General features: G+C 48.6%; 1 protein-coding gene across 5 annotated transcripts in view; it reads left to right on the top strand.

Annotated features, from left to right (window-relative positions):
* Window positions 1-14,264, top strand: part of MAP9 (microtubule associated protein 9) — a 208,893-nt gene that overhangs the window by 16,829 nt on the left and 177,800 nt on the right. For all 5 annotated transcript variants that reach the window (XM_029613539.1, XM_029613485.1, XM_029613405.1 and 2 more), the window contains exon 3: window positions 2,874-2,985. In XM_029613539.1, coding sequence (XP_029469399.1) covers window positions 2,874-2,985 — 112 coding nt within the window. The remainder of the gene's footprint in view (window positions 1-2,873; window positions 2,986-14,264) is intronic.

The following is a 14,264-nucleotide window of genomic DNA, read 5'->3' as shown; positions in this document are numbered from 1 at the left end:
AAAAATGCAAACAGAATGTTAGGAATTATTAGGAAGGGAATGGCGAATAAAATGGAAAATGTCATAGTGCTTCTGAATCGCTCCATGGTGAGTCTGCACCTTGAATACTGTGTACAATTCTGGTTGCCGCATCTCAAAAAAGATATAGTTGCTATGGAGAAGGTACAGAGAAGGTGACCAGAATGATAAAGGGGATGAAACAGCTCCCCTATGAGGAAAAACTAAAGAGGTTAGGACTGTTCAACTTGGAGAAGAGACGGCTGAGGGGGGATAAGATAGAGGTGTTTAAAATCATGAGCGGTCTAGAATGGGTAAATGTGAATCAGTTATTTATTCCTTCGGATAATAGGACGACTATGGGACACTCCATGAAGTTAGCATGTAGAGCATTTAAAACTAATCGGAGAAAGTTCATTTTCACTCAATGCACAATTAAACTCTGGAATTTGTTGCCAGGGGATGTGGTTAGTGCAGGTAGTGTAGCTGGGTTTAATAAAGGCTTGCATAAGTTCTTGGAGAAGAAGTCCATTACCTGCTATTAATCAAGTTTGCTTAGGGAATAACTACTGCTATTACTAGCATCAGAAGAATGGGATAGACTTAGTTTTTGGATACTTGCCAGGTTCTTATGGCCTGGATTAGCCACTGTTGGAAACAGGATGCTGGGCTTGATGAACTCTTGGTCTGACCCAGTATGGCATGATCTTATGAAAGCCAGAGACCAACTGTGGTCTATAGCATGCAAAAAGAAGCAAATTGGTCACTACTGTTATTAGAATGGAAACTGTAGAACAAGAGATCATGTCGTTGACACTCTGATGCCAGTAGTAAATTGGACATATTAGATAGGCTTAATGATCCTTACCTGCCATCATATTCTATATTTTGCTATAGCTCCATCCTCCTGCCCAAACACCACTGCTTTTGTCTGCCCGTACATCCTGCCCCCACCACCTGTCTCAAGACTATCCTCTATAGGTGCCACTAAAGCACCTCCGCAACCCCACTTCTGCATCAACCACCTCCCTTCTCCTCCTCCACTCCCCAACCACTTCTGCCTCATCTCCTTCCCCTTTCTACCCTTTATGGTGTCTCCTCTTCTTCCTAATGCTACTGTTTCCACACCTCCCTACCAAACCTGATGTTGATGTTTTCTGTTTTCATCTGCCATGCAGGCTGAAAAACTGAGCTAGCTCTTCAGTACAAGATGCTCTTTCTCCAGTGTTTGCACTTTTAAGTTTGTGGACTGGTATTCCTGCTGAAGAGCATGGGAGTTGATCCAGAGGCTTTGAAAGTGCAAATCAAAATCTGAGCAGCTGAACAGACTGTGCTGGTATTTCTCCCACTCCACACCGGAGAGGGGAGGAGACAGGTTTGGGAATGGATAGTGCAAGAGGCTGTGGGTGAAAAAAGAGAGAGTAAGAAGGAAGGGAGTGAAGGCTGTTTGAATATTAAGATGGGATGGGTAACATAAGATATGCCATGCTAAGTCAGATCTAAGGTCCATCGTGTTCAGCATCCTGTCTCCAACAATGGCCGATCTGGGACACAAGTACCTGGCAGAACTCAAAGAGTAGGTTCATTCTTTATTGCTGACTCCCAGGTATAGTCCTTGGTTTTCTCATATCTACCTGGCTAATAAGGAACTTGCCAAACTCCTTTTAAACCTCGCTATGCTAGATGCTTTGACCACGTCCTGTGGCAGGGAAAAGAGAGGGAGTGAGAGGCTTCAGGAGAAATGGGATAGAGAAAGGAAATTGCGATTGGAAATCATAAGAAGTCACATAAGAAGAGAAACATGAGGAAAAGGGAGGAGATGAGATGAGGGAGTGAGAGGACTGGAGATGGGAAGGGGGCAGGGAGGGAAAAGGTTAGGTTAGAGACATGAGAAGGAGATAGAAAGACAACGACAAAATGGAGATGGTGGTATTAGAAGAAAGGGACATATAAGAGAGAGAAGATATTGGTGAGGAAGGTGGAAGCACTTGGCCTACTGGAACCCTCAAATTTGCTTCACCTATGGTGAGCACTTTTACTATTTGCTTTTCTAAAGGTTTGCCTAATGTAAATACTGTTCACTGTAGTGGGTAAATTGAAGCATTTTCAGAAATGCTTTATGCTCTTGGGCCGTTGTTTCTTATTTGCAGTGTTTCCCTCTAAGGGTGTTTTGCCAGGGTTTCTGTCTAAAATAATGACGTTAAGATTCTAAGATGTAAAATTTTAAAAGTTTTTCCATTCCAGCTAAAAATCTACAAGTGTCTCCGGCAGCCGTCAGCCACCACCCTGAACTGTCTTGGGTTTGCTGCACGGCACATTCTCTTCTGAATTCATGCGGCTGAGCGCTGGAGGAAAGCAAAAGAGAAATGCATTGTCCAGTCAGCCTGTGGTGCTGATGGCCTGCCGAGTACTTGTGGTCAGCTTTTTCTGAAATGTTTACTTTTCGGTTTTCATAGTTAAAGTTCAACAAAATAATATGAAGAGATGCCTTTCTATTGGCCTAACGTGATTCCTCTCTGTACTAGCTTTTGGGAGTCTACACTCCCTTCATTGGACCTATGAATGGCCTTTTTGTAAGGGCTCCTTGATCCCCCCTCTGTTCCTTGTTTTTTTAAACAATAGGAGAGCCCTTAATTGTGCTGTAGAATAGTTATCTTATTAAAGTAATAACAGACTTGGTAGCAAGCGAGGGGAGCTGTAACAGTATCACCCAGAATAATGTTACATTTTTTTTTCTGTCTTAGCTTTTGAGCATCCTCTTTTGTCACCAATCCAGGTGGTTTTTGCAGAATTTTAAACACCAAATGCTTTGTAAAGACTGGATTTATTTGGGTTCCAATTAAAACTTTGCTGTATCTGTACATATCTTAAATTAGGAAGAGCTACAAAAAGCAATTTCTGCCCGCGTAGCAAGACAGGCTACTGAAGAACCTGAAAACCCTGAATATTTCACCTACTCGGATGAGCTAGATGAGAGTGAGGACGATGGTATGTCACCTTTATGGATTATTGAGTTTATTTTTACATTCAAAAGTATGAGAGTAAATTAGTTAAAAAAAAATACATAGCTTGTAGGGTAAACATCACATGACTTGAGATCAGTTTTCTTAGATTGTTCTAGAATTAAGTTATTTTATTTATTTATTTATTTATTTATTTATTTAAAACTTTTTATATACCGGCATTAGTAAGCATACATCATACCGGTTCACATTGTAACTGAAAGGCTGAAATTACAATCAATGGGGAGTTATGTACTATACTGTACATCTTGTCTTCTTGGAATCTTATGATGTTAAATTTTGAAAAACTTTTAATTCCCTGTACGTACCAGGATCAGTCCAGATGGTGGGTTATGTCCCCCGTCCAGCAGATGGAGTCAGACAAAGCTTCAGAGGGTTCTGACATATCAACCAGTGCACCCTCCCTAGATCCTCAGTATCTTTCTGACTCCAGCGGATAGGAGTAGGGGAACCGTGTGCTTCCCCTGTTTGGTGGACTTTTCTCCACAATTCTATTTTTTCTTCTTCTGTTCTCAAGGTTGGATCAAGTTTGTTTAAAAAAAAAAAAAAAAAAAAGAGTTTTAAGAAAGTTAGAAGCTCTGTGTGGGAGTTTTCTCATCGCAAGCAGTGCTGTGTGGGCACCTTCCCTTCCCCCATCCCTCCTTCGGTGGGGTAAGTGGCTCCTTCGGGCTTTTCTATTATTTTTTTTCCTGTTTTCTCCTACTGTTAGGGCGGTGGATGCTGGATGCCAGCCCCTCCCCCCCTCGCCGTGCTTTCCCCAGTGGCCCCGAGACGTGCATTCCCCGGGGCCGCCTCAGCAGAGAGGCACATTCCTCTGCTGTCACTTGCCGGGGATAAGGGTACAGCGGAGGTGTCTTTCCTGCTCCCTGCGGCGCTCTTCGTTTGTCGGCTCCGAGCGGCTCACCTCCCTCCCTCTTCCCCCCCCCCCCCCCCCGGTCATCCCCGAGCATGCTGCGGGCGTGCGGCGGCCCGGGGTCACGAGGGTCACACGAGGGTCTTTGTGAAAGGTGCCTCCCTGGTGGGGAGGACACCTCCCTGCCGCAGGATAAAGCTTTTTCACGCGCTCCAGCGCGCCGTGGACTACAGGAGCCGTCCCCGTCCCCGCTTTCATTGGGAATGGTGGCCATTTTGGAAGCAGGGGACAACGTGCAGCAGCCATCAGGAGATGCAGGGGAGGATTTCTTTGACATACCCCCGGGCCCCCCCGCGTTCTCGGCGGAGTTCATTGTGCTTATGCACAATGCTTACCTGCAGCCCCTGGAGAATCCTAGGGTTTCCGGGTTCGAGCCACTACCAGCCAAGGCTCCCCGGCTATCTGAGACACCCATGGGGGCCCAGGGCACTTCGGGGGGGGGGGGGGGCACCAGGGCCGGACCAGGGGGCACCCAGGATACATTTTGCCCTCCCCTCGGGGGGGAGGGGCAGCCCCTCTCCTGGATCCGGGGGGAGATCCGCCGTCTTCACTTGGGGATGATCCGCTCCTTGCTAAGCAACTGGAAGGAGATGGTCTGCGGGTCCTTCACATCTTTCAAAAGGAGGAGCTAGAGGACCTAATCCCTCATGTCCTGCAGGAGCTGGACCTCAAGCCTCCCATAGACCCCCCAGGACCCCCCGCGCCAGTCGTCGCCTCTTCTAGCAAGAAAGGGGATCCAGTTCTGGCTGGCCTGCGCCCCTCATCCCGGGCCTTTCCCACCCACGCCACCTTCCTACAGCTCCTGGCCAGGGAATGGGATACTCCCGAAGCCTCCCTCAGGGTCGGCTGAGCGATGGAAAAACTTTATCCGCTTCCGGAGGACTTCCTGGAGCTCCTCAGGGTTCCTAAGGTGGATTCAGCGGTGTCGGCGGTTACCAAACGGACTACAATACCGGTCACTGGTGGGACGGCCCTGCGTGACCTCCAGGATAGGAAGCTGGAAGTCTACCTAAAGAGGGTTTTTGACGTCTCGTCCCTGGGTGTTCGCACTGCCATTTGTAGTTCTTTCGCACAGAGGGCTGGACTCCGTTGGGTCCAACAACTTCTCACCTCCCAGGAGCTATTGCCGGAGGATGCAGTCCAAGCGGACCGCCTGGAGGGTGTCATAGCCTATGGAGTGGTTGCTCTGTACGATCTGCTCCGGGTCTTAGCATGGTCCATGGTCTCCGTGGTCTCGGCAAGGCGCCTCCTCTGGCTTCGCAACTGGTCGGCAGATTCCTCTTCCAAATCCAGCCTGTGATCTCTTCCTTTCAAGGGCAAGTTTCTCTTCGGAGACGACCTCGACCAGATCATTAAGTCTTTGGGGGAAAATGCGTTCCATCATCTGCCCGAGGACTGCCAGCGACCTAATCGATCGTTCACTTCTTTCCGGAGTCGGCCCCGCACTCAACGCCGCTATCGTGGACCCCGGCAGACGGTGCCCCGGGCTCCATCCACCAGAACACAGTCGTGGCCCCGTTCCTTTCATGGACGCAGACCACCCAGGGAGGGGGCTTTGCAAGGGGTTTCCTCCAAATCTCCCCAATGATGCCAGGCTCACCCACTCCTCGACCCCCCCCGGATCGGAGGACGACTATCCCTCTTCTATGAGGAGTGGGTTCAAATCACCTCGGACCAGTGGGTCCTAGACATCCTAAGGAACGGTTATGCATTGGAGTTTGCTCGCACCCCAAGGGACAGATTTCTCTTTTCACCGTGCGGTCCGAGTCACAAGTGACAAGTTGTGCAACAAACCCTCGACAGGCTCCTGGATCTCGGGGCCATCTCGCCCATCCCCTCCGGAGAGGTCGGTTCGGGCCATTATTCAATCTACTTCATCGTACCCAAAAAGGACAGAGCCTTCCGCCCAATCTTGGATCTCAAGGAGGTCAACAAGTCCCTCTGGGTTCTTCGCTTCTGAATGGAGACCCTGTGCTCCGTGATCGCGGCGATACATCAGGGAGAGTTCCTCGCCTCTCTGGACCTGACAGAGGCCTATCTCCACATTCCAATCCGCAAGGCTCATCAGAGATTTCTGCATTTCAAGATTCTCAACCAGGACGTTCAGTTCCAGGCTCTCCCCTTCGGATTGGCGACCGCACCGCGGACGTTCACAAAGATCATGATTGTAGTGGCAGCGGCTCTCCGACGGGAGGGAATCCTAGTCCATCCCTACCTGGATGATTGGCTCATCCGGGCGAAGACCTTCTCCCAGGGACAGCGGGCAGTCTCTCGTGTCGTTCAACTCCTTCAATCTCTCGGCTGGGTGGTGAACTTCGCCAAGAGCAGTCTTAGGCCTTCGCAGCATTTGGATTTCTTGGGCATGCGCTTTGACACAGTTCAGGGCAAGTTTCCTATGCCCGTACAAGGAGCAATCTCTCCGAGATCAGATCCAATGCTTCGCCGAGCTTCTGGAGCCCACCTCTTGGGATTATCTGCAGATCCTGGGATCCATGGCCTCCACCATCGATCTAGTTCCATGGGCATTCGCGCATCTGCGTCCCTTACAAGCAGCACTACTCTCGCGCTGGAAACCGGTATCGCAGGACTACCAGCTCGTCCTCCCTCTCCCCTCGATTGCCAGATCCAGCCTCCTTTGGTGGATGGATCCACTGCATCTCGCACAAGGCACCTCGCTCGAAATGCCGGATTTGGGTGGTGGTCACCACCGACGCCAGCCTGACGGGTTGGGGAGCAGTGTCAATGGAGCTCCGCCCAGGGGCACTGGACAAAGGCGCAAGCCGTCTGGCCAATCAATCGCCTGGAAACGAGGGCGGTGCGTTTGGCGCTTATTCATTTCCTGCCTCTCGTGAGAAATCGAGCAGTGCGGATCCTGTCGGACAACGCGACCACTGTAGCCTACATCAACCGCCAAGGTGGAACGAGGAGGCGACATGTGGCTCTCGAAGCAGCCCGCCTGATGGTGTGGGCAGAGCGGTTCCTCACATGCCTGGCAGCTTCCCACATCTCAGGCGTAGACAACATTCAGGCGGACTACTTGAGCCGACAGACTCTGGATCCCGGGGAGTGGTCTCTCTCCGACAAGGTGATGCAGCTCCTCATCAGTCGCTGGGGGACACCCTGCCTGGACCTCATGGCGACGCCTCGAAACGCCAAGGCGCCACGATTCTTCAGTCGCAGGCAGGAACACGGGGCGGAGGGCGTAGACGCACTGGTCCTTCCCTGGCCGGGTCATCTCCTCTTCTACATATTCCCGCCCTGGCCTCTAGTGGGCAAGGTGCTACGAAGAATAGAGATACATCGGGGGCCCGTCATCCTGGTAGCCCCAGAGTGGCTGTGACAACCGTGGTTTGCGGACGTGCTCAACCTCGCAGAGGACGGCCCGCTGCGCTTCGGACATCTTCCTCGTCTACTTCATCAAGGGCTGGTATTTGTCGACCAGGCAGAACGCTTCTGTCATGCGGCCTGAAGGTTACCCTGATGCGGTAGTCTCAACCCTTCTACAGGCTAGGAGGACCTCCACTTCGGTCGCCTATGTGAGGGTCTGGAAGGTCTTTGAATCATGGTGCACTGACCACGACACTCATACTAGCAGGGTTTCAATACCCCAGGTCCTCGCATTCCTACAGGATGACCTGGACAAAGGACTCGCCTACAATTCTCTGCGAGTACAAGTTTCCGCGTTGGGTTCATTCATTCAGTCAACCGATCACCCTTTTCTCTTGTCTCATCCGGATATCACCCATTTCCTCAAAGGGGCGAAACATCTACGGCCTCCGGTCCGGGACCCTTGCCCCTCTTGCAGTCTTAACCTGGTCCCCAGGATTCTCGCAGCTCCTCCTTTCGAGCCCCTTCGCCACACCACCATCAAGGACCTCACCATGAAGACAGTCTTCCTGGTGGCCATTAACTCCGCATGCCGCAACTCGAAACTCCAAGCACTCTCGTACAGGGAACCATTCCTCCGTTTTACGGACACCGGGGTATCCTTACGTACAGTGCCTTCCTTCCTTCCCAAGGTTGTCTCAGCTTTCCATATGAATCAGACGATAGAGCTCCCGTCCTTCGCATCCGGCGAGCCAAGATCTCTACGACATTTGGACGTCAAGCGCAGCCTAATCCGATACTTGGAAGTTACTAACGACTTCAGGACTTCCGACCGCTTGTTCGTCCTCTGGTCGGGGCCACGAAAAGGGTCGCAGGCCACAAAGACCACGATCGCGAGATGGCTCAAGGAAGCAATAGTGACCGCATATGTCGGTGCGGGTCGGACTCCTCCAGTGGGAGTCAAGGTCCATTCACTCCGTTCACAGGCATCCTCCTGGGTGGAATCCCAGTCCGTCTCATCTCAGGAAATTTGTCGGGCTGCAACTTGGAAGACACTGCATACCTTCGCAAGACATTACCATCTGCATCTACAGTCGCCAACCTCCGGATACTTTGGCGACCGGGTCATTCGAGCAGGGCTTTCGGGGGCCCACCCGATTTAGGGAAGCTTTGGTACATCCCAACGTCTGGACTGATCCTGGAACGTAAAAGGGAAAAGAAAATTACTTCCTTACCTGCTAATTTTCGTTCCTGTAGTACCAAGGATCAGTCCAGACGCCCTCCCGGTTACTGCTGGGATACTGGGGTTTGCCTGCTCGATCTGCCATTAAATTGCTACTTTTGGTTTTCTGTTGGTCTTTCGCCTCCGTTCCTTGAGGCTGTTCGACAGTTCTCTTTGCAAGTTGCAATTGTTAGTATCATTTGATCTACTTTCAGATACACTTGATCCAATCCTTTCTAGTTTGTTATTCTGGCTTTGATAGTCTCTATACTGAGGATCTAGGGAGGGTGCACTGATTGATATGTCAGCACCCTCCGAAGCTTTGTCTGACTCCATCTGCTGGACGGGGGACATAACCCACCGTCTGGACTGATCCTTGGTACTACAGGAACGAAAATTAGCAGGTAAGGAAGTAATTTTCTTATTTTCAAATCCAAAAAGAGACAAAATTGGTCATTTGTTGTCTGTTTGCACACCAGCTAGTAAATACTTGAAACCATGTCAATTTGTAGGAAAATAAAAGCATTTCTCTCCAGATTTTCAATTTATTTCTTTGTTGGAAATAAAGAGGTTCTCAAAAATGGTTTAAAAATGAGTCATTGTTTTTGGCTTGGCAGTTTCCTCCTGCTTCTTTGGCCTTCCAGCTCAATCAGAACCAGGCCTGGGATCTGGCACCATGACCCTTCTTCATTTGCAGATATTTGAGGACTTTTCCTCTTTTTAGGCCAGCATCTTCTATGATACTATTTTATATCGCCCTCCCTCCCTCACTTAGCCTGGTCATTGCCATGCACCAGGGTTTCTTCTAGAATACTGCCATTGAGGGCCTCCAAGTCTAACCACTAGGTGTTGCCATTGTATGACGACTGGGAGCACGGCCTTTCAGGCGCTATAAAATCTGCTTTGGCAACATCCTTAGCCCCATTTCTTCATGTCTTAATTGAATGGGGTTTTGTGGTAAAAAAAACTACAAATGTATAATGGCAGTTTTTAATGCCAGTTCATGATTCGAATATGAATGTGCACAAAATTGAAACCAAAACAAGTAAAAGCGCAATGAAACTCCACATGATGATTTTTTCTAAGCATATTAGACTAAATTTTCAGTTCTGAAAGCTCAAGAGAACTTTTGAATCAGCAATTGACAGTACTCCTGAGGGTTAAAGACAGCATGCATGACTTTGAAATCTAAGGCAGATATAGATGTGACAATTCAGAAGTGTTGAGCTTTGATACACAAATTTCTTGCATCACTTTGTGCCAAGGTCTCATAAAGAATAGCTGCCTTTGTGAGTTAGGTGAAGCTTGCATAAAACAGTACATTATTTTGGGTACATTTTTTCCCATTCTATCTGGTGAATATATCCGGAAGGCACTTCCATAAGAATAAAAATGAATCTTTTCTTTCTCTGCAAAGTATTGACTGTAACCCCTGTTCTGTAAATCTCTTGACTCCTGCAGATGACCAACAACCTTTCCACCAACCTGAATGAGGACTGGCAGCCACCGCTGCAACTGTCTCATGGTTTGAATGATGCTGGACCTCCTAAGCCCACTAGATCTGCTAGTCTTGTGCTATTCAAAACATGAGATGGCTGGAGCTGTGCCAGGCAGTTTGGCAGCAATTAGAAGCTCCCTTGCAGGTTACTGGGAATGTTGAAGGCGCAATATTTTATATATTAGTTTATTACAAGAATTTTGTATTTGCTTTCTTACTGTGGCACGCAGAATAAGGTATAGCATTATTGAGTGGGTTACATCCATATGATAGAGAAGTCAAAATACTATCATAGATCATGAGTGGGGTGGGGCAGCATAGCCGATAGGTCAAAAGAAGTAAAGCAGTACATATAATGCAGTCCAATATACAGTACAATACAAATTATCTAAGAAAGATTGACAGTTAAGTAGTATACTGCCAAAGTATATATATGCTACCGACAATGGGGGTTAGAAGGATAGGCTTGGTAGAAAAGCCAGGCTTAACTGTGCGATGGAATGCTAATATATTGATGGCATGTCTGCCTTTTGTTGAAAGAGAACTTGGAGAGGAACAGGAAGAAGACGTTTATGGGTTTGGGCCAACCTGGATTCCTTAGGAGCAGAGAATCATAGGGCCCCTGTTTCAGATCCAGCTTATTGGTGGGTTTGTAAGGGGAAAAGCAGTCTTTCAGATAGGAAGGACCTAGTCCTTTTTGCCATTTGAAGGCGATGCATAAGGCTTTGAATTGAGCCAAGTAGGGAACTGAAAGCCAATGAAGGTCCTGGAGGATTGGGGAAAATCTCCAGGGAGTTCCACTAAGATAAGATAATATCTGGCAGGCAGTGGTTTTCACTAGTTGTGATAGAGGAATTTTTATGAAGACCTACATACAATGTGTCGCAATACTCCAATTGAGAAAGGATGAGTATATAAGTCAGGGTGGCCATATGACCTCTCTCCAGGTATGGTTTTATCTGCTTAGCCAAGTTGATTCCCTGACTCTGGACTTTGGGTTTTATTGTGAGGGGGTGTCATTGAGCATCAGTTTGAGGTTGGCAAGAGGGGCAGGAGCAGCATCTAGGACTGTTTTGTTCAGGTTTAGTTTGTTTGTTGGGTGTGGCCCATTTCCAGATTTCTGAGAGGCAGATGTTTTCTGTGCACAGTGTGTCTGTTGGATCCCAGTGAAAATTTGATCTCATCAATTGGGGGTCTGAGGTAGATGTTAAATAGGATTAGGGATAGGATTGATCCCTGTGGGACATCACATGGAAGGGGTTTGGCCAAGGAGTTACCTATTATAACTTGTATTCTTCCTCAGTGAATGATTGGAATTAATTTAGGGCTGGGCCCTTAATGCCAATGTCAGCCAATCTGATTATCAGGATGTTATGTTTCATGTCAAAGGCTGCTAAGAAATTGGGTAGGATTAAGATAGATGGCTTTCCAGTTTTGGAGACTCTAAGAAAGGTGTCAGGTAAAGCCAGGAGGACTGTTTCAGTGATGTGCCCCTTTCTGAAACCTGATTGGAAGTTATCCAGGGAATACCTTTCCTCTAGCAGGGCCTGAAGCTGGTGGAAGACCAACATTTCAATGACTTTGGTTAGTAGAGATGGGCCTATAATTGTCCAGAATCTTGGGGTCGAGGTCAGTAAGGATCTTAATATAGTTGGTGGAGGCTTCTTGGGAGAGTCAATGAGGATTTCTTGGGCATAAGAGGTGGGTGGTGATGGTGGGTTCCAGATGGTTCACCAGATATCTCAGTGATTGAATTGCCAAGATCCGGATAGAGCTTCAAGATTTTGTTGAGGTGACAAGCAAAGATTTTGCATTCATTGGTCAAGAGTGGTGGACTGTCATGTTTAGCATCTGATTGGAGGAGGTTTTTGTGGATCCTGAGCAATTGTTTAATACTGTCCTTTTTCTTCTCAATTAGTGATGAGAAGTAGCTTTTTTTCTGCAAAGATGAAGTATCTGTGTTAGCTAAATTTTAATCTGTTAGTACAGTTGTGGAGCTGCTTTTCAGCCAGTCTTTCTATGTGCCTTTTTTCTTGTTATAGGATCCGTAGATCTGTGCAGAACCAGGGAAGAGATTTGTGCTGCTTGGGAACAAGGGTTCTTCTTGGGGCTTGCTTATCCAATGCCCTCAATAATTTTGTGTTCCAGTGATGTACCATGTCATCTGTTGTAGGTCGTGATTTATTTATTTTATTTATTTAACAGCTTTTCTATACCGATAATCGAATGCACATCATGAACTGTGCTGTGCTGAGTTTGAGGTGGGGATTCTCTAGGAGGATTCAGAGGTGATCTTAATGTTGCAGGTTTTTGTGGAAACTGGGGACAGCGGTGGTATTCTGTGGATGGACAAGGGTCAGCATCACTACATAATGGTGCTCTAGACTGCTTTTTCCATGGTAGCATCCAAAATCCTGCTTCAGAAGACACTAGGAAGACACTACTCCAGCCTGCTCACATGACCAATGCTTCACTATGAACTCCCCTCCAGGCTGTTTCCTCAAGTCCTCATCCCAGGCTGTGCCTGTCTCAGCACAAAGGACTTTTCTCCAGACTGCTTCTTTCACAGCAGCATCAGAGACCGTCTCACAGGCTGTGGTGGCCACCAATTCAAAACCTTTGCTCACAGTGATTCTATCAGTCTCTGTCCAGCCCCCGATGAAACCTGCAGTGCCTTTGTTGACTCCAGTTTTTCCTGCCACGATTCTGCTCCAGGCTGAAACAGCCTCTGCCATGTCTTCACAGCAGGCTGAGCCAGTTCCTGCCATGAAATCCATTACCAGCCACTCCAGGAACTCTGCCTCCAGGAACTCTGCCTCCAGGCTCTGATTCCAATCCAGGCAATCGTCTCCAGGCTCTGACCCCGATCCAAGCATCCCACTTTCAGGCCTGATCCAAGCACTCTGTTTCAGGCATATTCTAACTCTACTATTGACACTTTGTCTCAACTGGATTCTGACTCGGCCTCAGGCACTTTGCCACAGCTGGTCTCCAACCTGTTTCCAAGCTATGGTCCACATATCCTCTGTCTCTCTTGCAGTTGGGACCTGAGAAGAGGAGACATTCTGAGGAGCATCTGGAGTCTGCCCCCTTTAAGGGGGGAGGGGGTACTGTAATGATCCTGGCTGCTGTGCGGCCCTCCTGCCTGCAGGGGCCCTCAATGGGTTGCAGTCTGAGCTATGTTGGTTTGCTTTTAAGGCACATGAGGCAGTCCTGCCCTGTCTTAAAAAGCCTTCCTCACCCACAGCCCATGGCTTCATCATTGAGTATCCCTTGCTTCTTGCTGTGGTCACCCTTGAGCTTTATTCTGCCTTGTGGCCTTTGTTCCTTTCTGTTTGTTTCCCTGTCTCCTGTGGAGCCTTCCAGTAGCCCTCCTACCTGGTTTTTGTCCTTGCTTCCTGTGTGGCCCCCAGTTACCTATTGCCTGTTTTCTGTCTTGTTTATTCTAGTTTATTATTTATTTATTTATTTTGAGTTTCATATACCACTTGTAAAGCAATTTAACCAAGCGGGTGTACCAAACTAAAAACATACATAGTTCCTTTTTGCCCTGCATTCTGTTTCTGCCCTGTCTTGCCCTGCCCTGGTGCATCCTTGTCTCTGCCTTGCCCTGTGCATGTCCTGGTCTAGATTGCTTGCTTGTCTTACCCTTGGTTTGCCTAGTTCCTGTCTTTGTCTCTCTGATGTCTTGTCTGTCTGGTTCCTGCTTTGCATCCTCTTCCAGTTACACCCTTGCTCTGTTATTTTCCCTGTTCTTGGTTCCTGCCATTCTTCTGCCTTGGACTGACTTCTTGTTCTTGACCTGGCCTGACCTTCAATGCTGCTTCGCTTGCTGCCTACCCCGACCTTGGCTTGCCTCGTCTTCCATGTACTCCTGCCGCAAGGGCCCCACCAGTGAAGTCCTGCTGGCCAACAGAACTTGTGGGCTCAACAGATGCAGAAGGCCCTTCACTGCCCAGCTTTTGTGTTCTGTGCTTCTCCTGCTAGGGGATTACCTTTAACTAGCCTGTTATGTGTGCCACCCGCGGCATGGCCCCCTCACCTTTCTACAGTGACTCCAGCCTCTGGTTCTTCCTCGCTGGCGGCGGTGGACTGTCAGCTTCGTCCTTGGGCCTCCCCCGGTGCCTCTGGCTCTGCCTCAGCCCCCGGCGTTCCCGGTCCTGTTTCCACTTCTCGTCGGGCCTCTCTGTGTGGCCCGCGGAAAGACGCTGCTACTCACGCCGCACCCCTCCCTAGGCGCAGGTGTGCACATCATTGACTCTTAAATAGGGACCACGGTGGGAA

The sequence above is a fragment of the Rhinatrema bivittatum genome, chromosome 1 (genome assembly GCF_901001135.1).
Source record: "Rhinatrema bivittatum chromosome 1, aRhiBiv1.1, whole genome shotgun sequence".
Classification (NCBI taxonomy): Eukaryota; Metazoa; Chordata; class Amphibia; order Gymnophiona; family Rhinatrematidae; genus Rhinatrema; species Rhinatrema bivittatum.
The sequence above is the reverse complement of the archived record's forward strand: the minus strand, read 5'-3'. Positions and strand labels throughout refer to the sequence as shown.